Source organism: Penaeus chinensis, chromosome 12 (assembly GCF_019202785.1).
Source record: "Penaeus chinensis breed Huanghai No. 1 chromosome 12, ASM1920278v2, whole genome shotgun sequence".
Lineage (NCBI taxonomy): Eukaryota > Metazoa > Arthropoda > Malacostraca > Decapoda > Penaeidae > Penaeus > Penaeus chinensis.
In genome coordinates this window covers 13,317,491-13,342,490 of record NC_061830.1, presented here as the reverse complement: position 1 = coordinate 13,342,490, position 25,000 = coordinate 13,317,491, and the positions used below count along the sequence as shown (strand labels likewise).

General features: G+C 35.9%; 3 protein-coding genes across 9 annotated transcripts in view; 1 reads left to right on the top strand and 2 right to left on the bottom strand.

The window, feature by feature from the left end:
• Positions 1-3,362, bottom strand: part of LOC125031147 — a 16,671-nt gene extending 13,309 nt beyond the window's left edge. The window contains exon 1 of one of the 3 annotated variants that reach the window (XM_047621691.1): positions 3,176-3,362. The gene's annotated coding sequence lies outside the window, so the exon portion shown is untranslated. Of the gene's footprint in view, positions 1-97; positions 308-349; positions 420-3,175 lie in introns of those variants that run through there. The other 2 variants (XM_047621689.1, XM_047621690.1) reach the window with 2 other exon arrangements.
• LOC125031148 (mdm2-binding protein-like) lies at positions 1,085-15,896 on the top strand. 3 transcript variants are annotated; one of them, XM_047621692.1, is made up of 17 exons: positions 1,086-1,646; positions 3,388-3,660; positions 3,756-3,875; positions 4,053-4,194; positions 4,360-4,500; positions 5,101-5,277; positions 5,453-5,644; positions 5,902-5,985; positions 6,812-6,931; positions 9,728-9,890; positions 10,366-10,461; positions 10,619-10,753; positions 11,325-11,424; positions 11,867-12,016; positions 14,626-14,817; positions 14,962-15,142; positions 15,384-15,896. In XM_047621692.1, the coding sequence occupies exons 4-17, from the start codon at positions 4,135-4,137 to the stop codon at positions 15,600-15,602; spliced, it is 2,010 nt and encodes a 669-aa protein (XP_047477648.1). In that variant the 5' UTR covers positions 1,086-1,646; positions 3,388-3,660; positions 3,756-3,875; positions 4,053-4,134; the 3' UTR covers positions 15,603-15,896. The 3 variants fall into 3 exon arrangements, with proteins under 3 accessions (XP_047477650.1, XP_047477648.1, XP_047477649.1); XM_047621693.1 differs by lacking the exon at positions 1,086-1,646 and adding an exon at positions 1,724-1,829; XM_047621694.1 differs by lacking the exon at positions 11,867-12,016 and having other exon boundaries at positions 1,085-1,646.
• A 3,336-nt stretch (positions 15,897-19,232) lies between these two features.
• The window catches only part of LOC125031258 (general transcription factor 3C polypeptide 6-like), a 7,875-nt gene continuing 2,107 nt past the window's right edge, over positions 19,233-25,000 (bottom strand). For 2 of the 3 annotated variants that reach the window (XM_047621916.1, XM_047621917.1), the window contains exons 2-3: positions 20,820-20,947; positions 19,233-20,666 (exon numbers count right to left, since the gene is read on the bottom strand). In XM_047621916.1, the coding sequence (XP_047477872.1) occupies positions 19,667-20,164 (498 nt within the window). In that variant the 5' untranslated portion in view covers positions 20,165-20,666; positions 20,820-20,947 and the 3' untranslated portion in view covers positions 19,233-19,666. The remainder of the gene's footprint in view (positions 20,667-20,819; positions 20,948-25,000) is intronic. The other variant, XM_047621918.1, reaches the window with a different exon arrangement.

The following is a 25,000-nucleotide window of genomic DNA, read 5'->3' as shown; positions in this document are numbered from 1 at the left end:
CTTATTTAGAATCACACTAAAGGATAAGGCAGATATACTTTACCAATAACTTAGCAACGGAATGGATCTCACTGCAAAATAAAAATGAATAACTCACAGAATCAGACCAAAAATCCTCTGAGCTGCACTGAACGGTTAAAGCCTAGCCAGAAAACTGTTATTTCCACAAAGCCCGTAACGCTCGCAAGCTCAAACACGTCCCTCCTTCGGCTTCATCTTTGTCCACACATTTCTTCTCCTATATCCCGTTGAATATAAGCTACCGCACCTCTTTTAAACTCCCAAAACTCTCTCGACGACAAGACCCTGTCACTGATACATTACCCGAGACGTAACGAGGGGATCTAACCTTTCAAAATCAGGAAAAAATCAAAGGCGAGCGCAACAGGAGATTTAAAAGGCGGCGGTTAAAGTCTCGCTCGCAGTCAGCTGGCATCGCAGGGTTGCCGGCGAGGGTTTTCCTGCGGCCGAGAGGAGGGGGAAACCCAGACGTTATTATTCTATATGTATATATGTGTGTTTGTGCGCTTGTGTGTGACCAATGTGCTATGTGTGCGTGTGTGTGTGTGTTTTTTTTTCTTTCCTTTTTTTTTTTTTGTGTGTGTGTGTGTTTTTCTTTTTTTTTTTCTTTCTTTTGACTTTCTTTTTTCTTTTTTTTTGTGTGTGTGTGTGTGTGTGCATTTGTGTGTGTGTGTGTGTGTGTGTGTGTGTGCATTTGTGTGTGTGTGTGTGTGTGTGTGTGTGTGTGTGCATTTGTGTGTGTGTGTGTGTGTGTGTGTGTGTGTGTGTGTGTGTCTGTGCATTTGTGTGCGTGTGTGTGTGTGTGTGTGTGTGTGAGAGAGAGAGAGAGAGAGAGAGAGAGAGAGAGAGAGAGAGAGAGAGAGAGAGAGAGAGAGAGAGAGAGAGAGAGAGAGAGAGAGAGAGAGAGAGAGAGAGAGAGAGAGAGAGAGAGAGAGAGAGAGAGAGAGAGAGAGAGAGAGAGAGAGAGAGAGAGAGAGAGAGAGAGAGAGAGAGAGAGAGAGCGCAGCATGAATGCACAATTCAAATTGTTCTTCCACGATGCATCTTCTCCATTCTGTAAGATAAGTAGCTTGACTTCCCTGGAGGCAGGGGCGAGTTGACCTCCCACAGGCGAACAGCTTTACGTTGCGGTTGAAGTTAAAAGAAAATTTGCAGTTGGTTACAATTTTTTTTACAGTGTTCCAGATATCTGAGAATCCAAATCATAATTCATTCAAGATACAGTTTATGAAAAATAGATACCATTACTTTTTGACAGTACTGTAAACTGTGCTACAACAATGTGGCCCCCTCTCAATATGTCCTCCCGGACAGACACATGAGTTTTACACTCGCATTGCAAACTAGATTTCTACTTGAATACATGTCCTACCGATTTTTAAGAAATTCTCCTAGACTATTGCACTGACATAAACATCCCATCACCTTAAACATTCCATAACCTGAATCACCAACCATTCATCCAAGTCCCCCCTGCGCCCCTTCCTCCCCACGACCCGACGCGTTTTCCGTCCCTTCCCGTCTTCTGTTGGCGGCCAGTGGCGGGAAGGGCAGCCGTGTGAAGAGGCTGCAGTGACCCCCGGAGGAGAGCGCCATGGACAAGGTTATCCTCTTCCTGTCCACGGGTAATATTGCTGCGAAAATGGAGTTTGTGTGATTTTTTTCTCGGGCCGGTGCATTGATTGAGATGAGTGGTTGCGTCGAGCGTGCTTTTGGAATGTCAGTTGTGAGCGTCGTTGTTTTGAAGAATTGCGGGTTTTGAAAGAGTGGTTTTAAGCTTTCTGATGGTTTTGGTACTCGTCGTGTGGGTACGAACTCGTTAATGGTGGCGTGTGTTTGCCATTTGGAACAGTTAAGTCAGGAGCATGAATTGTAATCAAGAATGAAAACAGATGCAATGTATAACTATAAGGTTACTGACGGAAAATAACATAATATTTGAATACTGCTTATTTTCTTCATACAATTTTCTGTTTATTATATTTTAATTATTTACTCCAATTTTTTTTATTTTTGCACATCATTCCACTGTTGATTTACAAATGAGAATGTGTAATTAAATTTACGGAATAGAGTCTCAGAGGGGTGCAGTTATTTCCTAAACAGAGAGGTTATATGAAGGTTTCAGTGTGTTAGGCGCTTAGGAAAAGCAGACCCTCGTCATATTTATATTCTAAGGTGTGCAATTTCAAGGTAATAGTATTTATTAACCAGAATGAAGTACCCTCCAGAGACAAAGTCCCAAAACCAGATTTTTTATTTAATTTTCTATATATTCACACATTCCTAAACATTGGGGTATCATGCGAACCCAAAAGTCCAAACCTAACCTTCCCTACATTCTGTTTATTCCATAGATTGTACCATGCGACATTAAGAACTCTGGCTGTGTGAGGGCGTTGTGGACTTAGTCTCTGAGCAATGATATGCAGAAGATATTTTTGTCATTTTGCAGTAAATGTGGCTGCAGCAGCTGTGCCTGCATTGTTTATGACTCTATATCTTATACTCTGTAAGATGGCTGTGTCCATTTTTGCGTGTCACCCTCAGTAACTTTAACCAAACTAATTTATGAGGGAGGGGAAGTGATAGGGGATCTGCTTCCCAACACTCCCTGCAAACATTGTCTTCACCTCAGTATGCACAGGGATAGTTGCAATTTTTTGTTCTCTACAAGAATGCCATCTTCAGTTTACCTTATCCTAGTGCATCCATACCACAAAGATTAACCCAATTATCATTCAAATTTTACTGCATGATATGATCCAATAATAAACATTATGCTGCTATCATTAGACTTACACCTGTGAACACTCTGGCAAAGGATAACAAAGCTCCAGCCTCCAGTAGTCTAGCATGATACAGCTTGTAGACCTCTCTGGCCATATAATCTCAAAAAGGAGTCATTCCAAGCTCTATCATACTACAATATATGGTTTCTTGGTCTTTGCCATAGTACCGTTCAAAGCATAGAGGCTGTGGCAATCACTTTTCACAGTGCCATTATCGCATTGAACTTTAAATGGCAGACCATGGTAAATGACTAGAACAGAGTCAGTTTTTATAGTTTTAAGTGACTTAGCACATGAAGTACTAGGTTCCTTACAATCCATGATTCAGATCTAGTATGTTTGTTTCCAAATTAGTTACTTACTGTTACTTGTTTTATACTCAACAATAGAGTTTGGAGGAGAATGAGGTCCAGCTTCCTAACATCATTCACATTTAAGAAACTCCAATCCAAGTTCTTATTAAGTTATGATTTTTGTATGTTCTTACTTATACATATCCATATCTGCCTTTCACTTGCAAACTTGTCTCAGTACTGCTGTGCTTAAAGATTATTTTATCAATTATCCGTATTAGAGAGGGAGAACCAGTACATCACCAAGGAACTAGAAGCAGCCATTGAGTGCATAAGGAAAGAGGATGTAAAAGCACTTCAAGTTGTCACCTTGTCCGCCTAGCAACATCTGCAGTTCAGGGAGTCCATGATGGAGATGCAAATGCACATGATGGTCACACTGTTACCCTTTGGCATGAGTGGTCCAAGACAGATGCACTTGATGAATACTATGCCAGTGTGCAGAAAGAAGAGAGGGAACCCAGTGAAGCACATGATCAGGAACATATATTCAGGTATGAACATTTGTTATATGTACGTTTTACACAATTTGTAGAATAGACAAAGAACCAGACAGTGTCATAATACAAACTTTATTTTTCTTCTTCAGGTATAATGACTTTTTTCTTCTTGCTGAGGCAGTACACAAGTTTGCTGATAGTTTAGAAGACACAGGAAGTTATCTGCTCTATGTCTTCTGGTGTGTGGACAAATATGTCCCAAATCCCAGGTATGTAATGGAATGCAGTAGTATTCATTTAGAATGATAAGAAAACAAAACAGGAAGACATCTGCATAAAAATCTGATGATATAGATAGTTGATACTTATATTATATGTTTATTACTTTCATATATATTTTTTTAATTGTCCAACTATCATCTAAGACTTCTTTTATTGTCCTGCAGTGAAGTTCCAGAGTTTTATGGCAGTTTAAGAAGGCTTGAGCAGTGGCACTTTGGTGGCTTGTACATCTCTTGTGCAAATCAAATGTTAGTGTCAGAATGGCCAGACTATTTACCACTTCACGTCACTTCAGGCTGTTCCCAGGTGAGTTTCATAAACTGCATGATTCCATGATTTGAAACGAGTAGATAGTTTTAAGTAAAGGGCAGCTTTTTTTTCCAACACAGATTGATTCCCCAATATGATGATATATGTGGTAAAATAGTCAAGGGTACATCTGTTTACTATGGCTTTGTTTCTTCTCCCAAGATAATAGAGACTATTGTAAGCACCATGTGGAGAGGTCAACTGGCAGTCACTGAAGAAGGAACAGGGAGTTCCATGGTTCTCCCTGAGTGTGTTGTGCAGTGCATTAGTGGCCAGCCTTCATTGGGAGCCGATCCAAAACAGGTTTGGCATCTTCTATGAATGTGTCCTTAAATTGGTGATAAAAATTACTTTATTTGAGTTTCTAAAAATATTTAAAGGCTGGTTGAATGGGTCATGTCCATAAATGGCTAATCATTTTAAGAACTAGATTACTATGCCAGAGTCCAATAAAATGCAGAAATGTGTTAGATTTTTAAATTTAATATTTATGATTATTTTCCTAAAATGCTTTAAATTTTCCCCTCTACCTTGTGCATATTAGAAGGTTTAATGTAATTTATTGTATACTGTGCACTTGGTGGCTCATTAGGCTAAATTACCAAAGCGCTCAAACAAGTGCTCATAATTTTCCCCAACCATTTAGAAACCATTTCTGTATATTGTGTAAACTTTTAGGCAAAGCAACTTGGCTGTATGATATTTAAAAAGACAGAGCATCTAAAGCCCAGGTATGGGAGCATGGCAGTTAGAATATAGGTGATTTTCCTCTGAAATATCTCATCCAAACAAAACTGCTTCAACATTTCATAGATAAAGCTTTAGTTATTTTCATTATGGTGTACATCCTCATATTACATAACTGATTTTAGCCTTCAAAGATGATTGTAATTTGTTTTCCAGGGACCTTTGTACATCCTGCCAACAGCAGAAGTAGTAGCAGACTTCGACATTGGTACCCTGCCTTGGGTATACCTGCGTCATGGAGGCATATATGACATGGTGCCAGCACTGCACACAGATCCTGAAGAACAAGAGGAAGTTGTGGCAATGTTAGATGTACTGACTGGTCAGGCGGGTGTAAGTGCAATACTTAGATGTATCTACTTCTAAATCTGACTCCTAGAACCACTAGCAAAAGCCCCCCCCATTTCATTTGATATATTATCTACATTTTCTGACTAATGTTATTGTCAGTTGCTGGAATGTTAGGGCAAAGTGCAGCAAAAAGCATATAATATTTCAACTCGCCCAGATTGCAACACTGGTTCGCCTGAGGTACTCACCCCTGCCCCCAGTTCTGGAAGGAGTCAAGTCACTCACCACAGAAGAATGGAAAAGATGTAATGTGGAAGGACAGTTTGAGTTAACACCAAGCTTGCACTTCAAAGGTTACCATCTCATTCTTAACATGATCATCCTGAGTGAGGGAGCACAGAAAGGAAAGGTTGGTAAAGCATATTTCACTGTTTCCGTATGTGGGGGAAGCTTTCTAGGTGGCCAAAATGTTCATGTTTGGGCTTCCTGTATTTTTTATTGCTTTTATGACTGGAGAGGATCTGGTAGCACCAACATCTCTGAACATTTAAAAAATTGAGTTTACTTTTGTAAGATTAAAAATAAAAAGGAATGAGTGATCCCTCTCTTTTGTAAATGTAGGAATAGTATTCTCACTAATAACCTACCGGTTGTCTATCCTCACAGGCTCTTCTAGTAAGCCTACAGGATCCAAGTGCTTGTGGGGAAGATGTTATAAAGTTCTTCAGTAAAGCGAATCTTCCAATGCAAGTAAGTTGTTCACTTTTTTCATCTTTCATTTTTTTTAAACATCTTTACCTGTTGATAGACTTTCCAGCTTTGATTCAGTGCTAGCTATTTTAGCCTTGAATTTTTAGTCCTTTAGTACTAAAAACACCGTAGACTGGTGGCTATCAAGAATGTGGGTGGAAAGTAACAGGCCAGAATATCTGTGTTCCTGTAAGTAGTCAGAAATCTAAAAGTAACATGTATACAAAAGGAAGAACCAATAAATCATGACAGGAAGATAGGACGAAGTACCCTTGCCAAAGGCACATCTGCACTACAGAAAAATGTGTTTGGGAACATAGCATATACATTCACCAACAGATTGAAAGTAAGCCGGAATCTTTTTGTCACTGACTAATCCTACATTTCGAGTTCATGACTTGATTCCAGTTTGTGTGTGATATGTATATGCAAGAGTCTCTGAATTGTTTTATTGTATTGTAGATGCAGCTTTAACAAGGTCTGCTTAGTTGTATTTTCCTGTCATGCTTTGTTTAGCTAATTGGGTTCTTTTCTTTGCATAGGTGTTATCTTTATCTTGACTACTTATAGGAAAAAATGTTTTGGCCTCTATTTATGTAAATATGAGTTTATGACATGTTTTACTTTAATGTACAAAATCAAGCACAAGGAAAGTATCTTCAGTCACAGGAAAAGAAAGAATTAGTCCTTGTAAGCTTAGAGAGAGACAGAGAAAGGACAATAAAAAGTGTGCATTAAATCACACAGACTCTCAAAGGTATCACAAAGGTATCATTAGTTTTAAAGATTATGCTTATCACACTTATTTTGCTTTTATGATTTTCAGAGAAAACAGAATCCCCCTCAAGAAGAAAAGCAAGTCATGGAGCTCCTGAAAGAGACACCTGCACTCTCCACTCTCCATTTGGCTGCGTTTTCACATCTCTCTCTCAATCTTCCACAAAAGGTGCTGAATCAATTTTTTTTTCTTTGGTTACAAATGTTGTTAGACTGTATAGAGCATTATTTACTGTACTTTTATGTTATATAAAATACAATATATATTCTTTTCTACTTTTTGTACAGTTTAATTGTATTTTGCTTTGTATTCCTTAGAGTCCATGAGTTCATTTTGTAAAATATTTGCTTCCAAGATTAGATTCAGCATTTGAATTTCTGCTTACTAAATTGTAGTATACTGAAATTGGGTTTTCTCACCCTTCAAGACAAGAAATCAGGATCAGGGATAAAACTTCCTCTCTAAACTGAAAGTATTTTAGTAATTGCTAACCCCTCCTCAAGCGAGCATATAAGGAGAGGCATATTATATACATCTCTTTCTTTCTTTCTTTCTTTCTTATTTACTTTTTTTTCTATTTTCTTTACAAGCTCTTTGGCAACACAAATGTTTCAGGTAATTTGCTTTTCTATAAATATGACTGCCTGTCTGGTGCAATAGCTATAGGATTTATGACAACTCTTGAGATATGCTAAATACTTTGCTTTCCTTGATATATGTCCTGTAAGGTATGGAACTCTTTGCCTGTTGTGAAGAGTTATCGACTCTTGAACAGGCTCTAATTTATTTATCATATCATTTACCTGTTAGAACTGTCAAAGACAAACTTTGAAAAGGGTTGGACTTTTTAAATTGTGAGTGGTTAGGAATAATAATGGAGTTGTAGAATTGTTGGCTAATTATTTGAGCAACCAACCTAAAAGTCTCATATTTGGATTTTATCTGGTAACACAGGAATGCATTCATGTATAGCAGGATAGACATTGTTAGGAAATAAAACTGATACTTTTCATGACAAACTATTCACTTGTAAGAGAGAGAGAGACAGACAGACAGACACAGAGAGAGAAAATAATAATTGTAATGAAACATCACAATAAGCCATGTACACCTCCAGCAGTATTACACTTAATTTTTTTGTGTTATGTTATGGTTTACTTGTCTTTTTTCATTTTTTGCTGTCTCCCTCCCTCCCTCCCCCTCTCCCCTCACCCATTCTCCCTCCCTTTCTTCTTTTCTCTCCTCTTTCTCTCTCTCCTTGAATTGGCAATGAGACTTGAACTGTCAACCCAAGAAGAGGAGGTAGATGAAAATTCATCAAATTCAAACTATATGCAAGGGTCAGTTTAAAAAAAAAAGGAAAAAAAGAAAAACTTACTTGCAGGGATTCACAAAATAATAAAAGTGCTAATGGTAACCAGGTCTGAGAGGTGAGGATTAGGTATGAGTGGACTGCAGGTTGTGCTCTCAGAATGTTAGCAACTCATTGAAATTGTTGTGTTGTTTTTAAATCTTCTTTTAAAAGAGAAGTTATTTACATATGTATACTTTTTATAATATCTTTAAAAAATATAATTTTCTTTATATTTAATTCCTGTTAAGTTTTTTTCAAGTAAAGAGAGTTATATAAGCAGATTTTCTAATTCTGACCCATCACTGGGTCACATTGCTAAATAAAATGAAGCATCATGACTTATCCAAGGGGTACATCACCTGAATTACATCTGAATTACATGACATATAATTGTGCATGTTACAGAAATGCATTGTGAATGAATAGGGGAGAACAAATGAATGAAGAAGGAATTTAATTTTTTTGTTATTTAAATGAAAAACCAAAAAGTCAGAATAATAACTGATGCATAAATGACACGAGGAGGGAAAGAGAAATATAGGTGCATAACATATGTAGTTTATTAACTCATTGCTGTTGGGGATGGTATATGCACATGCCATGCCCATTGCGGGTTTAGTTTATTAACCCATTCACCCTGGATTTATGCTCTGTCTCCTGTAGTTTTTGGTGAATTTTGTTACATACAGATGACTCCACATGTGTTCAGCCAGCAAGGAGTCTATCAGTAGGCCCTAGTTACCGATCCTGATTTTCCCATTCCTTGAATTGGTGGGAAAATCTGTTTTTCTTATTAATACCATTGCTATCGATACTGTTATTGTTGTTATTGATGTTATGATTATTAAATTGTCATTAAAATATTTTAGACAATGAAATGATACAAAAGACCCTTTCTTAAAGTGAAGGAAAAGGGTAAACAGGTGAGATAAGTAGTTCTCATAATTGGCTATTTGGTGATTAACCCATTTGTGACAGGCTTGTCATGTATCCGTGCCATGCCCACTGTGAGTTTACTTGTTTAATTGTTTTTACACATAGATGGTTACACTTGTGCTAAATCACCAATGAGCCAATTACGAGTGCTGCCTGTCTTGTCCATTTACCCTTTTCTTTAATTTCTGAAAATATTTTACGTTATCTTATTTTGCTATTACTATTGTTTATAACATTATAGTAATTATAATGTTTATGATAAAAATAACACCATAGATATTCATAGGACTAGTAAAAAATACATTTTCCTGCCAATTCAAGGAAAGGTGAAATTAGGTAAGGCAGAGCCATCTATGTGTAGAGACATTTCACAAAAAGTATAGAAAATGAGCACAGCATTTTCTCTTTTATCTTATATTAATAACAGTATGATGATAATTATAATGTTTGTAATTGCATTTTGTGGTGTTCAGTTGGCATAGGTATGTATCTTGGTTGAGAAGCCCAGCTTGTTGAGTAAAGCTATTAGTTCATGACACCATGCAGAATGAACAAGAATAATCTGCAGGTGACACCCAGCATTTAGAAATTTGTTCGTTTTTCTTCTTCTTCTTTTATTCTCTTATAATTGTTTTTGTTATTTATTTTTCCTATCTTTATTTGTTTATTTTCAGATTAGTGGCCGCTTAGCTCGAGCTGGTCGACCTGTAAATGAATTGGATGAAGAAACAAGGAGAGAGTTGGAAGCAGCAGCCAGTGAAGAGTTACTAAGATGTTTATTGCTGATGCCAGCACATCGTGCTGAACTGCCAGAGAATACATTACCTGTCTTGCCAGGTATGTTAAAAAGAAATCCTTTTGTAGTTTTGTTGTTGAGCTAAATTACTCATTTTTCTATATTTTTGTCTGTGACACTGAACAGACCTGGATGCCTTGTGACCTACATACAGCCCACAATCTGGCCATTAGGCTTTCTTAAGAGGTGACTCTACTAGGTGTTTGGATTGTATCCCTGGACCACATGAACACTTGTGTGCAATGTCAGCACTCCATGCCTGCCCTTTGGAATGTTATTATCTCTAATAATGTATAAGCAGTTTTTGCTTTTTTTGCCATTTTTCAAGATCTATATTTGTCATTTGATATACTGTATCCAGATAGTGATAGAATGTTTTCCTTGTGCAGACTCCATATCATGACTCCATATCATCTCTCTAGGTAGTCTACAACACTACAATATCCGTAACAATAAGTAATGTTTTGTTATTTGTCGCTTTTTTCAAACTTCAAGCTACCCTCTCTATTCTTACAGAGACCAGCATCAGCACCACACAGTGGCCAGAGTACGTAGCTTTAGCTGAAGCAGAAATAGAGGCAGAGAGAAGTCTGCAAGCCAAGCATCAAGCTGGTAGGTATTTGTGTGTGTGTGTGTCTGTCTGTCTGCCTGTCTGCCTGTCTGCCTGCCTGTATGTATGTATGTATGTATGTATGTATGTATTGGTTTGGTTAAGCTGCAGGAAGTAACACCCTTTCTTTGTTATTTTTAATTGTGTTTCTGTTTTCAGGTGATTTGTTAGGAGGGCTGGCCCCACCACCTCCACCAGATGCCATACTTACGCTTGAAGCTGCACAGCTGACAAAGCTCTTCACCAAAAGTGGGCAGCCTTCAGAGAGAGTTCGGCAAAGAATGACCAAACATGGTAGGCCCAGGTTTTTAGTTGTCTTGGAAAAATGGCAGGTTATATTTGTTCATGATTTATTTATTGTATTTGGGCTGACTTTACTGTTTTGACTCAGAAATAGAAAATAGTCAAGCCTCTCTATTTTTTTAAGTAAATAAGTATAAATTCACAAGTACAAAAGTGGAAATTTAAAGTTGAAAGCTCTCACCCATCCCAGTACACAATAAGAAAAATGGAAACCGTATGTGTAGTTTCATATATTCATAGTTTTATAAACTAGAGCAAGTTCCCACATTTTTTTTCCAGCCATTGACAGGAAAATTTGTATGTATATATAATATACTAAATTTTATCCACATTCAACTATAGGAGATCTTTTATTCTAGCCATTTTGTCTATTTAAGCAGAAACAGACAAAAATACATTGTTAATGAATATATATATATAGATAGATAGATAGATAGAGAGATAGATGTGTATATATATATATATATATATATATATATATATATATATATATATATATTTATATATATATATAAACAAAATCAATTTGATTAATGTTTTTTTTTTTTTTTATTGTTTTCAGTATCATGTGGCCCATACCCTTTTAAAAGCAAGTTGTCCCTACATGAAGTGAAGGGTTTGCTCTGGCCAGAGGCTCTCTACGCACGTCACCATGGCATTTAGTAAGTTTCAGTGGGACCTGCATTGGGTTATTAATGTCTTTATTAAGTAAATAATCCAGAAAAAGATAAATGAACATGCAACATTTCAGAATGTGAGAGTTGGAGGGAAAAAATGGAATAAGTGAACTGAGTATAATGCAGTTTTCACTTGTTGCATAGATTTTGTAAACCTTCTTTATGTTTGGCTACTATTTTCTAAAGACTATAATTTATAGCAGTTTCATATAGGATTTCCATAATACAATTGTTTACATTTCTTAGTATATCCATCAGCAACCTTCTTTCTCCTTTAACTAACCCAAGACAAATTTCATTTTTTTTTCTCCCACTTCTTATTTATGCTTTTTTTTTTTTTTTTTTTTTTTTTTTTTTTTTTTTTTTTTTTTTGTTTCACATTCATCATTATTTGCATCTGCCTTCATTTGCTTCTTAAAATTCACAGTTACAATGTAGACGAGCGACATGAAAAGTTCGCCGAGCATTGCAACCAGGTTAGGGCTCGATATATCAGACAAGAGACTGCATCTACTTGTACAGTCTTCCAAGACAAAGAAGTTGCCTATGTCACTGTCTCATCCCACAAGCTTGCCAGGTAAATATATCAGCCATACTTCAACCTCTTACCATTACTGCTCTCTCTGCCTTTCCTATTTTATTTTGATATGTATGTATGTATGTATGTATGTATGTATGTATGTATGTATGTATGTATGTATGTATGTATGTATGTATGTATGTATGTATGTATGTATGTATGTATGTATGTATGTATGTATGTATGTATGTATGTATGTATGTATGTATGTATGTATGTATGTATGTATGTATGTATGTATGTATGTATGTATGTATGTATGTATGTATGTATGTATGTATGTATGTATGTATGTATGTATGTATGTATGTATGTATGTATGTATGTATGTATGTATGTATGTATGTATGTATGTATGTATGTATGTATGTATGTATGTATGTATGTATGTATGTATGTATGTATGTATGTATGTATGTATGTATGTATGTATGTATGTATGTATGTATGTATGTATGTATGTATGTATGTATGTATGTATGTATGTATGTATGTATGTATGTATGTATGTATGTATGTATGTATGTATGTATGTATGTATGTATGTATGTATGTATGTATGTATGTATGTATGTATGTATGTATGTATGTATGTATGTATGTATGTATGTATGTATGTATGTATGTATGTATGTATGTATGTATGTATGTATGTATGTATGTATGTATGTATGTATGTATGTATGTATGTATGTATGTATGTATGTATGTATGTATGTATGTATGTATGTATGTATGTATGTATGTATGTATGTATGTATGTATGTATGTATGTATGTATGTATGTATGTATGTATGTATGTATGTATGTATGTATGTATGTATGTATGTATGTATGTATGTATGTATGTATGTATGTATGTATGTATGTATGTATGTATGTATGTATGTATGTATGTATGTATGTATGTATGTATGTATGTATGTATGTATGTATGTATGTATGTATGTATGTATGTATGTATGTATGTATGTATGTATGTATGTATGTATGTATGTATGTATGTATGTATGTATGTATGTATGTATGTATGTATGTATGTATGTATGTATGTATGTATGTATGTATGTATGTATGTATGTATGTATGTATGTATGTATGTATGTATGTATGTATGTATGTATGTATGTATGTATGTATGTATGTATGTATGTATGTATGTATGTATGTATGTATGTATGTATGTATGTATGTATGTATGTATGTATGTATGTATGTATGTATGTATGTATGTATGTATGTATGTATGTATGTATGTATGTATGTATGTATGTATGTATGTATGTATGTATGTATGTATGTATGTATGTATGTATGTATGTATGTATGTATGTATGTATGTATGTATGTATGTATGTATGTATGTATGTATGTATGTATGTATGTATGTATGTATGTATGTATGTATGTATGTATGTATGTATGTATGTATGTATGTATGTATGTATGTATGTATGTATGTATGTATGTATGTATGTATGTATGTATGTATGTATGTATGTATGTATGTATGTATGTATGTATGTATGTATGTATGTATGTATGTATGTATGTATGTATGTATGTATGTATGTATGTATGTATGTATGTATGTATGTATGTATGTATGTATGTATGTATGTATGTATGTATGTATGTATGTATGTATGTATGTATGTATGTATGTATGTATGTATGTATGTATGTATGTATGTATGTATGTATGTATGTATGTATGTATGTATGTATGTATGTATGTATGTATGTATGTATGTATGTATGTATGTATGTATGTATGTATGTATGTATGTATGTATGTATGTATGTATGTATGTATGTATGTATGTATGTATGTATGTATGTATGTATGTATGTATGTATGTATGTATGTATGTATGTATGTATGTATGTATGTATGTATGTATGTATGTATGTATGTATGTATGTATGTATGTATGTATGTATGTATGTATGTATGTATGTATGTATGTATGTATGTATGTATGTATGTATGTATGTATGTATGTATGTATGTATGTATGTATGTATGTATGTATGTATGTATGTATGTATGTATGTATGTATGTATGTATGTATGTATGTATGTATGTATGTATGTATGTATGTATGTATGTATGTATGTATGTATGTATGTATGTATGTATGTATGTATGTATGTATGTATGTATGTATGTATGTATGTATGTATGTATGTATGTATGTATGTATGTATGTATGTATGTATGTATGTATGTATGTATGTATGTATGTATGTATGTATGTATGTATGTATGTATGTATGTATGTATGTATGTATGTATGTATGTATGTATGTATGTATGTATGTATGTATGTATGTATGTATGTATGTATGTATGTATGTATGTATGTATGTATGTATGTATGTATGTATGTATGTATGTATGTATGTATGTATGTATGTATGTATGTATGTATGTATGTATGTATGTATGTATGTATGTATGTATGTATGTATGTATGTATGTATGTATGTATGTATGTATGTATGTATGTATGTATGTATGTATGTATGTATGTATGTATGTATGTATGTATGTATGTATGTATTATATTTTGAATATTTCTTTTCCCTTCCTTTCATTAGTAAAGATAAAGACCAGAAAACCACAAAATCATCCAAGGAGGATCAAGGTAGAACTGGAAAGAGATACAGTGCAAGACTAATTGATGCAGACAATGTAAGTCTAAAGAGTGACCACAGCTCACGGCACCCAGGACAAGGGCTGAGACGGTCTCCTCGCAAGCACCCAAAGCAGTCAGAAAATATGTCAAAGAGGTAGGTTTGTTGAGGTCAGGTTATAGTAAGAATAAGTAATATAACATATTTAATTATGTATTTATACTTGATAGAGACTTGTGGCATAAACTCCAACAAAACAAAGTAATGAATTTATCTCTGAAAGAACATGTTCCTTTATAGGTCTCCTCGCAAGTCCACTTACAAAGAAGGCGACGGAAGTAGAAAATCTGCAGGTCTGGGTAATCTTATGAAGCCCTCAGACCTACTGCAACCTTCAACTGCTCGAGGACCTCTCAGGAGTGCCAATCCACAGAGCAAGAGGTATCCTAAACCAGCTGATCTCAGTGATTTGCATAAACAGGTAAACATCTTTTCATGCATTTGTGATAAATGATGTCCCTTCTTTTCTGTTTTGTCTTCCTGTTGTTTTTTTCCTTTGCCAGATCTGCTTCCTTTCCCATTTCCTTCTCTTATTCCTTCAGAAAACATAAATAAACAGAAATAGTAATAAGAAATAATTACTGTAGTAATAAAGTTGACAAAATTAAAAGCCACAGTAAGCTCAACCCACAACATGGTAACCCATCTCTTCCACTCACCAGAAACTACGGATGGCGGTGGTGGAGGCTCTGGACAAAGAGGGAATAAAAATGAAGGACCCCCTGTTTAAGGTGTGCTTTAAGAAGCTGTTCACCGTCTGCCGACCCTTTGCCCTTGATGTCATCGGCCAGGGCTCAACAAGTCGTAATATGGAGAAAATTGCCAAGTCTCATGTCAAGCAGGTCATTGAGTTTGAGAGATTTAAGACCAAGAAGAGATAGAAATTCTTTAAGTATATGCATTGTGATAAATACTTTACTATTTACCAGTGTTTGTGATTTTCTTTTTCATTCAATTTTGTCAATCGTAATGTGTTTGTATAGGTCATCAAAGGAATTCAGCATAATCACAAGAACTATTACTTTTATCTATGTATACCTAAATTAAAAAATATATTTTGTACAGTACTCAGAATATATATATATTTTCCACTCCTTTGCATACTTTTACAAACATTTTTATTACTTCATATGTACAAATGTAAATGTAATTTTCCAATAAAAAACCTACCCATACCTATTTTTTAATTACTATCCTATCTAGAATTCTGTATTTATAATTAGCAACATCTGCTGACATGGTATAATGGAGGGCTATATAATAAAATGCAGATGAGAGTTAGTACTAAATCTAGATGTTCTCTTCAGCAGTGAGAAAATTCACTAGTATTCCAAAATGTCTTGTTCTCCAAGTATAAAAGTGTTGGTTAAATATCTGAAAATTGTTGCAAACCCTTGAATCACCTGTATTTATATAACAAATTTTCAGTGAGAAAGAGTATAGAGACATATTCAAGCTTAGTATTTGTTTTTTTTTATTCTTTAACCCAATGCTGCTAAGAACATGTAATGTTCACTTTAGTATTGTTTTGTGTAATGTATTTACATACAAATGGCTCCACAATCACAAAGCCACCAAGGAATCAATTTCTCCTTTCCATAAGTTTTGGGAAAGTGCATTTCTTTCTTTTAGAAGATGGAATGGAACGTTCAGATTGTCTGGTGCGACAGGTAGAGTGAGGAGGAGGGGGAGGGGTAGACACTGGGAAGTGGTAGAGATTGGAGTATCTGGATTTAGACTGGAAAAGGAATTTGACTGTCATCAGTAATGATAGGTTGATTTGGGGTAAATGGTGAGATTTCTTGAGAAGATGGGACGGGAGCAGAGCGAAGTGGAATAGGTAGAAAGAGAAAATCCTCATTGGCATGCTTCTTGTCTGGCCTGCTACCTCAGATTTGAGCTTGTAGGCAGGGCATCTCCTGTAAAATATACTATGGGAGCCACCACATTTGGCAGAGCAATGATCATGACCAGGTTGGGTACATAGAGGGCAGTGGGCTGTGGAGCGAGTGTTTGGCTGGGTGGCCAAAACGCCAACATTTCTGATACTGACGGGGAAGAGGTTGATAAGGTCAGACGGTAAGACACTCAACCAATAAACTTCATGGGGAGGTCATGTCTATGGAAGCTAATCTTGGCAATAATCGTTAAAAGTCCTCATTATTGGCCATGGTGAGCCAGAAATAAATAGGGAGAGGAAACAGTCTACCCCTCAGGGTCCCCATGAGGGATAAGGGCTTGGCAGTTAACCAAGGGAATATTGTGCCCATGGCTCCTGGAGGCCATTCATGACACAAAGCCAGCCTTTCATCTTTTCAGCACAGCTCTCACACCTTAGAAAATGGACAGAAGGGGATGATGAAGAAGAGGAAAAGGAAAGACCATGCAAAATTTGTTGAGGTGAGGGCTGATCCCCTACATTGGGCCCCAGTCTCCATCTCCTAAGCCCCCCCCTCCACAACAGCAACAAGCAAGGGATTAGGAGGGAACAATACAAATTGCAATATTAAATAAAGAATGCTTCCTAAAGTTAAGAAAAAGGGTAAACAGGTGTGTAAAATATGATTTGTAATTGACTTCTTGGTGATTAAGCACTTGCGGAGGGATCTGTGTGTGCTGGCAATTGACAAACTAAACTCACAGGGTATATGGCATGTATGTAAATACTATTCCCAGTGGCATGGTTTCATTGTTTTGATAATGACAGTTCAGCATTTACTTTTTACAGTCCTTCCATTTGGTCATAGGTTTGACTTTGAGAATATCACAACTATATGTATGAATAAGTTTACTAAGTAATTAAAGCTAATAATGGTAAAAGACCATTAATGAGTGACAACAAAGCAGCAATACAAGCACTATATGACCACATGGGATCGGGGTCATTCCTGGCTGTAGAGAGATTAAAGCCAGTGACCCATCCCAGGCAACAGTGGTCTTTTTTGCTTGGATGTAAGTGGAAGTGGAAGTTCTGTGCACTATCACTGAACTAGCAAGTCGCTAAAATGTCTTCAGAAAAAGGGAAAGTGTGTTAACCAGGCTGTTGGATGAACTAATTAAAAAGTAAAATTAATAATATCAAAATCCTAATTTAACCCATTGCCGACAAGCATGACACGTACGTCCATGCCATGCCCACTTTGAGTTTACTGGTTTAATTTACACTTGTACTAAGTCACCAATGAGCCAGTTATGACTACTGCCTGTCTCACTAGTTCACCCTTTTCATTGATAAATATAAATGATAAATATAAAAATAATAAATATAAAAATAAAAATAATAAAAATAATAAATATAAGAATAAAAATAATAAAAATAATAAATATAAAAATAAAAATAATAAAAATAATAAATATAAAAATAAAAATAATAAAAATAATAAATATAAAAATAAAAATAATAAAAATAACACCATCGATATTCGTAGCACTAGTAAAAAATACATTTTTTCCCGCCAATTCAAGGAAAGGTGAAATTAGGTAAGGTCACAAGATCTACTACTTGACTCCTTTGTGGCTAAGCACTAGCAGAGCCATCGATGTACAGGGACATTTCACAAAAATATAAAAAATGAGCACTGAATTTTCCCCATTTTTTATTAATTTTCCCCAGCAGCAATGGGTTAAAAATTGAAGGCATTATTGACCTGTTGTTATATATTGAGAAACCATCTTCATGCCCGCTACAAAATATCTACTTTACTAACATTTTGAGATATTTCATGTAATACTGCTTAAGAAGTTTTAATAACAGATTTTTATTCAACATCACTTAATGAAAATTTATTTTAAGTGAATAACTGACGTTTTCTAAAGTTACAATGACAGTATTTCAGAGGACACAAAATAACCCAGATGAAAACCCATCCTTCCCTTTTATAGTTTGTAGGCATTTTTTGACCAGTTCTATTCAGAAATCCTTGAAAATGGCTAAAAAAAAAAGAATATTTTAAGATGTTACATAACTACAATGGTAATAATTAAAAAGTAAAACATGAAAAAAGAAATAAAAAAACTTAATGCTTGTGCAAAGACAAGAATTATCATAATGGTCCAGTCTTGTGCTTCAAAATAATGTTAAATTACTGCAACTATATCATTACTATGTTTCACCAAACAAAATCATAAGTAAATAGACAATAAAAACTGTTTATATATAAATCAGAAATTTGTATCAGTAAGTTCTGTTTCATGAATTTTCATTTCTTAAACAAGTCAGCTAATGACCCCAAAACTACAAACAGCCCCTGTGTTTATTGACCCCTTTTGACCCCTAGGCAATTATCAACCCCTTGGACAGTCACATCTATCCCTAGGGGTTGATATCAGCCACCTTGGAGAACCCTGCACTAGAAGGACCTTTCTGCTCTGAGCTTACAGTTGTCATGTCATATAAGAAATATAGGAAAGTCAGTGAATTGAACATCATGTCTTTGAGACAACTGTGTATCTGTAATAACAGTTCATGATTCCAGGATCCATTATTTTCTGAAAGGTTAAAATAAATGGTGGTAGGTGCTAATTTTTATGACTTTAGATCTTACAGACAACATAATGTATAACTACATTTAATGAATAGTCATTAATTCAGCTTGACATCTTACATTGGAAATTATGTAATTCTGGGTGAAAGTAAACTGACAGAAAGACAAGATGAACATGATGGAAGTAAGGAGTATTTAAAGTAAACCGAGTGTACTCTGTGTGTCAACATTAGAGCAAAGACACAATAGGAATTTCTGCAGTATGAGTACATTTCTCTTAGTAATAAAACATTATTACTAGTTACTAAATCAAAACTAAAGATAAGATACAATAAATAAAGCACATCTCAAACTCTGGTACATGACATGAAACAAATTACAATCACAGAGAAATATTCCTTTATAATATTTCCCTTCATTACCAAGGTTTGAAATACATACATGTTAATAGAGAATATACATTATTCCTTTGATATAAGTCCACCTGAGTATTCGCTGTCTCCATCTAGCTGCCCGTTCTCAGGCTCCAGCCCTCCCGATGCCTCTTCTGCTGAGAAATCCATTGCTCCCTCACTCTCTCCCTCCTCCGTTTGCTCCATTTTCAACTTTACCGCATTCCCCTCTGATTTCTCAGAGACAAAGACCCGTTTCATGTTGAGTTTCTTGTTGGTTTTGCATACATACTTGAGCATTCGGGTGGGTTTCTTGCAGAACACTGGATCACACTTTTTCACTTTCTTTTCCTCCTCCTCAAAGAAGACAGCTGTCCCCATTGTGTGGTCGTACTCCCCAGTGAAGACAAAGTTCTCAACTTGCAGGATGGGACTTTCCGACTCGATTGCGAGAATCTTGAATTTGTCAAAGGAATCTTGTGCAAATATCTCAGAATCAATGACTCCATGAAGTTCTACCAAGACCAGGGTCTCTTCTTCCTCATACTCACTATCTGACTCAACCATTTTTGCACCTTATTTCTCTACATAAGAAAAAAAAAAAGAAAAAGAAAGAAAAAAAGAATACGCACCAAAGAATAAATAAATATATATATATATTGTAATATGCTACAACAAAACAGATGTAATTCCTTGGTGAAGAAACCCTGACTTTACAACAAAATATTCATTCAAATAATGATAACACTTTTTCCTAATCACATCTGAAAACATCAGAAATAGACGAGAATACACTAAAATAAATCTTCAAGTTGTTAGCACTTTACATCTCGAGCATGGAAAGACTAGGTTCCTCATTTGTGTCTGTGTCCATAGCCTCCTCCTGACGGCCAGTGAAGCGGTCAAGAGTCTGGTTAATCCTTTCTAGTTCCTGTGATTTGGCAGCACAATAATTAAGATATACAATCTTCAGGCCCATAATCACGGCTAGCTTCTGCCGTAGATTATACCTTGCAGAGTGTTTTTTATGCTTAATAGCGGTTTTGAATTGTACCTCCAAATCTTGCACCTATGAAAATAAGGAGTTAATTAAGACATTTGTCATCTTACTAACAAGGCCATCTTGCATGATTATATCAGATACTAACAAAACCCTATAATTTCTAAAAAATATGTCAAATAAAAGTAAAAACAAACATAGAAATAAACTTCTTTAACTAACCTGCGAATATAATGTAGTTATGTGTCTATTTGCTAAGCTAAGTCTGAGACGAGTTTCTGCTTGCTGGCGCTTTATCGTCTCCAGGTCTTCCCCAAGTTCTTCTCTTGACATTGTATACACTGATGTCCCTGGATAAAGAAAGGCAAGCATTACTCAAGAAACAGAAATAATAAATTCCTTTATATTGGAATAAACATAATTTTTTTATTCTCTCCTCCTGTCTTTGTCTGCCTGTCTCTTCCTCTATATATGCTGAGATACTCAGATACATAAATAAGTACACAAATACACATACATGAAGACAAACACTGATACAACACATTTGTCACTGATAGACGTATGAGTTCAGTGGGGTGGAGGTTAGCCTTGTCCAGATGGGAAAATGCAGTATTCATAGCTTTTGGTTTGTAAAATGTCTCTATACTTAATTGGCACCAAAGAGTCAATTAGTAGACCTTTCCTTGAGTTTTCAGGGTAAATTTTTTTTATTACTAATGCTATCAACAACAATGCTGTTATTATTGTTAGTCTGTAGATATTATAATCATCATGGGGTAGGATAGGGATTCTTAGAAGGGGGATGGGTTAAGGACAAAGGGTGATTAGATCAAATGGCAGATATTTGTGCATCTGAGGAAGGAGAACAAGTTGTCAAATGAAGAAGTGGGGATGTCCAACAGGTTGGGGGGGGGGGGGGGGGTCAGGGAAGAGTGGAAAAGCAGGGGTACAGGCTGCAGTAACGTGGGGGCAGGATAGTAGGATATGTGGGACTGAAAAAGGAACATTGCATGAGGAATATAGAAGAAGGTTGGAGCATGACATGATACCATTTGTAAGTAGGGAAGAGTAAATCTCATCATCTATTCTGGTGGAATAGGGGCTGACCAAGGAAAGATGGAAGATTTAATAGTATTGGTGGTCAGACCTGACCAGAAAGAAAGTCAGTTGTTATAGAAGAAAGTTTTAAAGTGGGGGTAGTAGTCAGTGGCTGGAATGTGTGAAAAATGGGGTTGGTGGACCAGGTGGTGGAGCAAGCCAAGGATTCTGCTTGCCCATTGCAAGAGATCCTGATATTGCTGGGCATCCACCAAAAGTTGACTGATTTCTGTCATGGAGACAGATAAAACAACTGATCTTGTGTCTTATGGAAAAGAAGGTTGATTGAGTATAGATTGTATGAGTGTTATTTAGTTGTGTGAGTCAGTAACAATGATGAAGGACGAGGAAGGGATGGAAGACATGCATTGTAAAGTGAAGAGGATGGCATACAGTTCTGTCATAAGGACACTCAATTCAGGAGGGAAAGAAAAGTTGTATGTATGAGAAGGAAAGACTAAAGAGAAACTAATGCCTGCAAGAAAGAGAAAGAGAAAGAGAAAGAGAAAGAAAGAGAGAAAGAGAGAAAGAGAGAGAGAGAGAGAGAGAAGAGAGAGAGAGAGAGAGAGAGAGAGAGAGAGAGAGAGAGAGAGAGAGAGAGAGAGAGAGAGAGAGAGAGAGAGAGAGAGAGAGAGAGAGAGAGAGAGACTCAAGTTAACCCAAGGATGAGGGACAATATAAGGATATCTCATTGCACATCTGCTTTACCTACACTACATCACAAGTCGTCATCATGTCTAGTGGTACCCTGACAAAATAGGAAATGTGAATTAATTTGTGGGAATCACAATATTTTCAGTTTATTGCACTGAAACTAACAAATAAGATAATTCCTGCATTATATAAATGTCCTCACCATAGCTATGATGCTAAGACTGGAAAATACAAGTTGTTAAGGTTTCCAATACAAAACAACTTTGGAAAATAATGAGATTATCATATGTAGACAAATGGTCAGTTTTAACATTAAATAACATTAATCCTAATCTATCTTCAAATTTCCATTACAATCATGTTTCTCTTCAGTCTTATGATGGAATCAAAATAATAAATAACAAGAAAATGCAGTCTTTCTAAGAATATAAAAATAGTATTAAGATATAAACCCTAGTACAGTATATGTGAATATTTTTTAAAAATTAAAGTACCACGGATACCAGCTGATACCCTACTTCTGATGACATTGAGGATATCTTGGTGAGCAACTAAATATATATTTTTTATTATTCTTGAGTCATGTCTAGCTCAGCCCAACCTGCCCAGACTAGACTAGTCCATTCTAGTTGTCTTGTCTAGCCTAGGGTAATCCAACCTAACTCATCGTAACAAAACTTAATGTCAGCCTAAACATAATCAAGCCATAAGCTAGATTACGTTTAAGCAATATAAATATAAATCTACCTTATGTAATTATCCAGAACAGGAATGTGTAGAGGAAGAGGAGGAGGAGGAGGAGGAGGAGGAGGAGGAGGAGGAGGAGGAGGAGGAGGAGGAGGAGGAGGAGGAGGAGGAGGAGGAGGAGGAGGAGGAGGAGGAGGAGGAGGGGGAGGGGGAGGGGGAGGGGGAGGGGGAGGGGGAGGGGGAGGAGGAGGAGGAGGAGGAGGAGGAGGAGGAGGAGGAGGAGGAGGAGGAGGAGGAGGAGGAGGAGGAGGAGGAGGAGGAGGAGGAGGAGGAGAGGAGAGGAGGAGAAGAAGAAAAGAAAGAAGAATAAACATGTAAAAATTCATAAATGATACAAAGCAACATCACTGGGATACATAGCTGTCTGAACAAGGTACAAGTAATCCAAAGCTGCAGATCTATTCAAAAAGTGATGCAGTGTCAGTGGTCCACAAACCATCACCATATATGTTCTGGCAAGATAAGAGCTTGTCAATCTCCTTGGTCTATTTATTGCCAACTAGAGAATCAATTTAAGCATAATATACATGGTAAAGATTTGCTGGTCTTAACAGGAGCAAAAGGAACAGAGACCACAGCATCCCTTTCTTGAGACCTGTGATAGTGAGGAGTATCAAAGAAAATCTTGCACCACCAGACCTGAAAATCCACACTTGTTGGCACTTAGGCAAAGGCAAACATTTTTTCTTGAATACTTTTTGACCATATTTGACCATCTCTGGTGAAACATTATGTAGGAAGGCTATAGCAATCACTTGACATTGCTTTACTATCCTGTTAAACCTAACTGTAAACTTTTCAAGACAGATCATGTCAAATTTCAATTGGAGTTTGGATAAAACAATGTAATTTGCTACACGATAAATGAGCTTCTAAACATTTACAAAAAAAACATAGAGGCAAAAGCCTTCCTAACCCCAAGCCAACTGTTGTATTTCCCCTGTTAGTCTTTGCCTGAGTAGATTATTTCCTATACATTGAGTGTGGCTTTTTACATCTTTTTCAGACAGAGTCCTTAAATTTTCCCATCTTAGTGCATTCATATGCAGCAATTGAAGGTAGGCCCACAATCACTTATCAAATATGCTCTTACTGTGATTTAATACTAACCATGGCCACCATATCTTCAGCACTCAAGCAAAACCCACAAAACTTCCACCCTACTTGAAGGAGGTGGAACTTCGGTGGCCGTTGCCAGAGTGCTGAAGGCACAGAAGCTGCAGCAATCACTGGTTTTGGTCTTAGGCTGATGCAGTCCTTGATTCAAGTATTATCAAATTTTGTTTTGGCAAAGCATTCTTTTTGTCCCTCTGCAAAGTAACAATTACTTTTCATAATGTGGCATGTTTATTAATCGTCATTTTTTAGGTTCATAACCACACTTGCAATTGTCATTCCTTGTTTAAATTATTCATGGTGTAATATGCATGAATCTCTTGTTGTTTTCCATGACAAATGATATTAGTGAGAGTACTGGTCATTGTTTACAAAGTGATTGCCCCTTTCTAAGACCAAGTCACTCCTGGGATCCACAAACTTTCCAGGATGAAACAGTAACTTCCAATGCCAGGGGCTTTGCCTCCAGACACCAACCTAATTGCTGTAATTTCCTACTGGCACTCTGCCCCCTGGACCTATTTTCTTGATTTCTGATATTATCCTTTCCCTGCACAGATTATTACATGTATCAGTGAGTGTAATATTGGTATAGTTTCAGTCTAAGGTCATAGCGGCATGTCTAAAATGTAGTGGTAGGGTGGGGCTTGGGGGTAAGGCTCTCAGGTAAGAAAGTTTTTTGGTTCACAAGGGCGGTGTTGTGAATTTCCAGAATGGTCAATAGTCAAAACAAACAAATGTTCCAGACATCAAAGGTCATATGGCATTATGACAAAGTATTGTGACAA

Coding starts and splice junctions, on each gene's coding strand:
- LOC125031148 (XM_047621692.1), top strand. CDS start 4,135: ATGTTAGTGTCAGAATGGCCAGACTATTTACCACTTCACGTCACTTCA. Junction 9,891..10,365: donor TACATTACCTGTCTTGCCAG/GTATGTTAAAAA, acceptor CTATTCTTACAG/AGACCAGCATCAGCACCACA. Junction 14,818..14,961: donor TCAGAAAATATGTCAAAGAG/GTAGGTTTGTTG, acceptor GTTCCTTTATAG/GTCTCCTCGCAAGTCCACTT.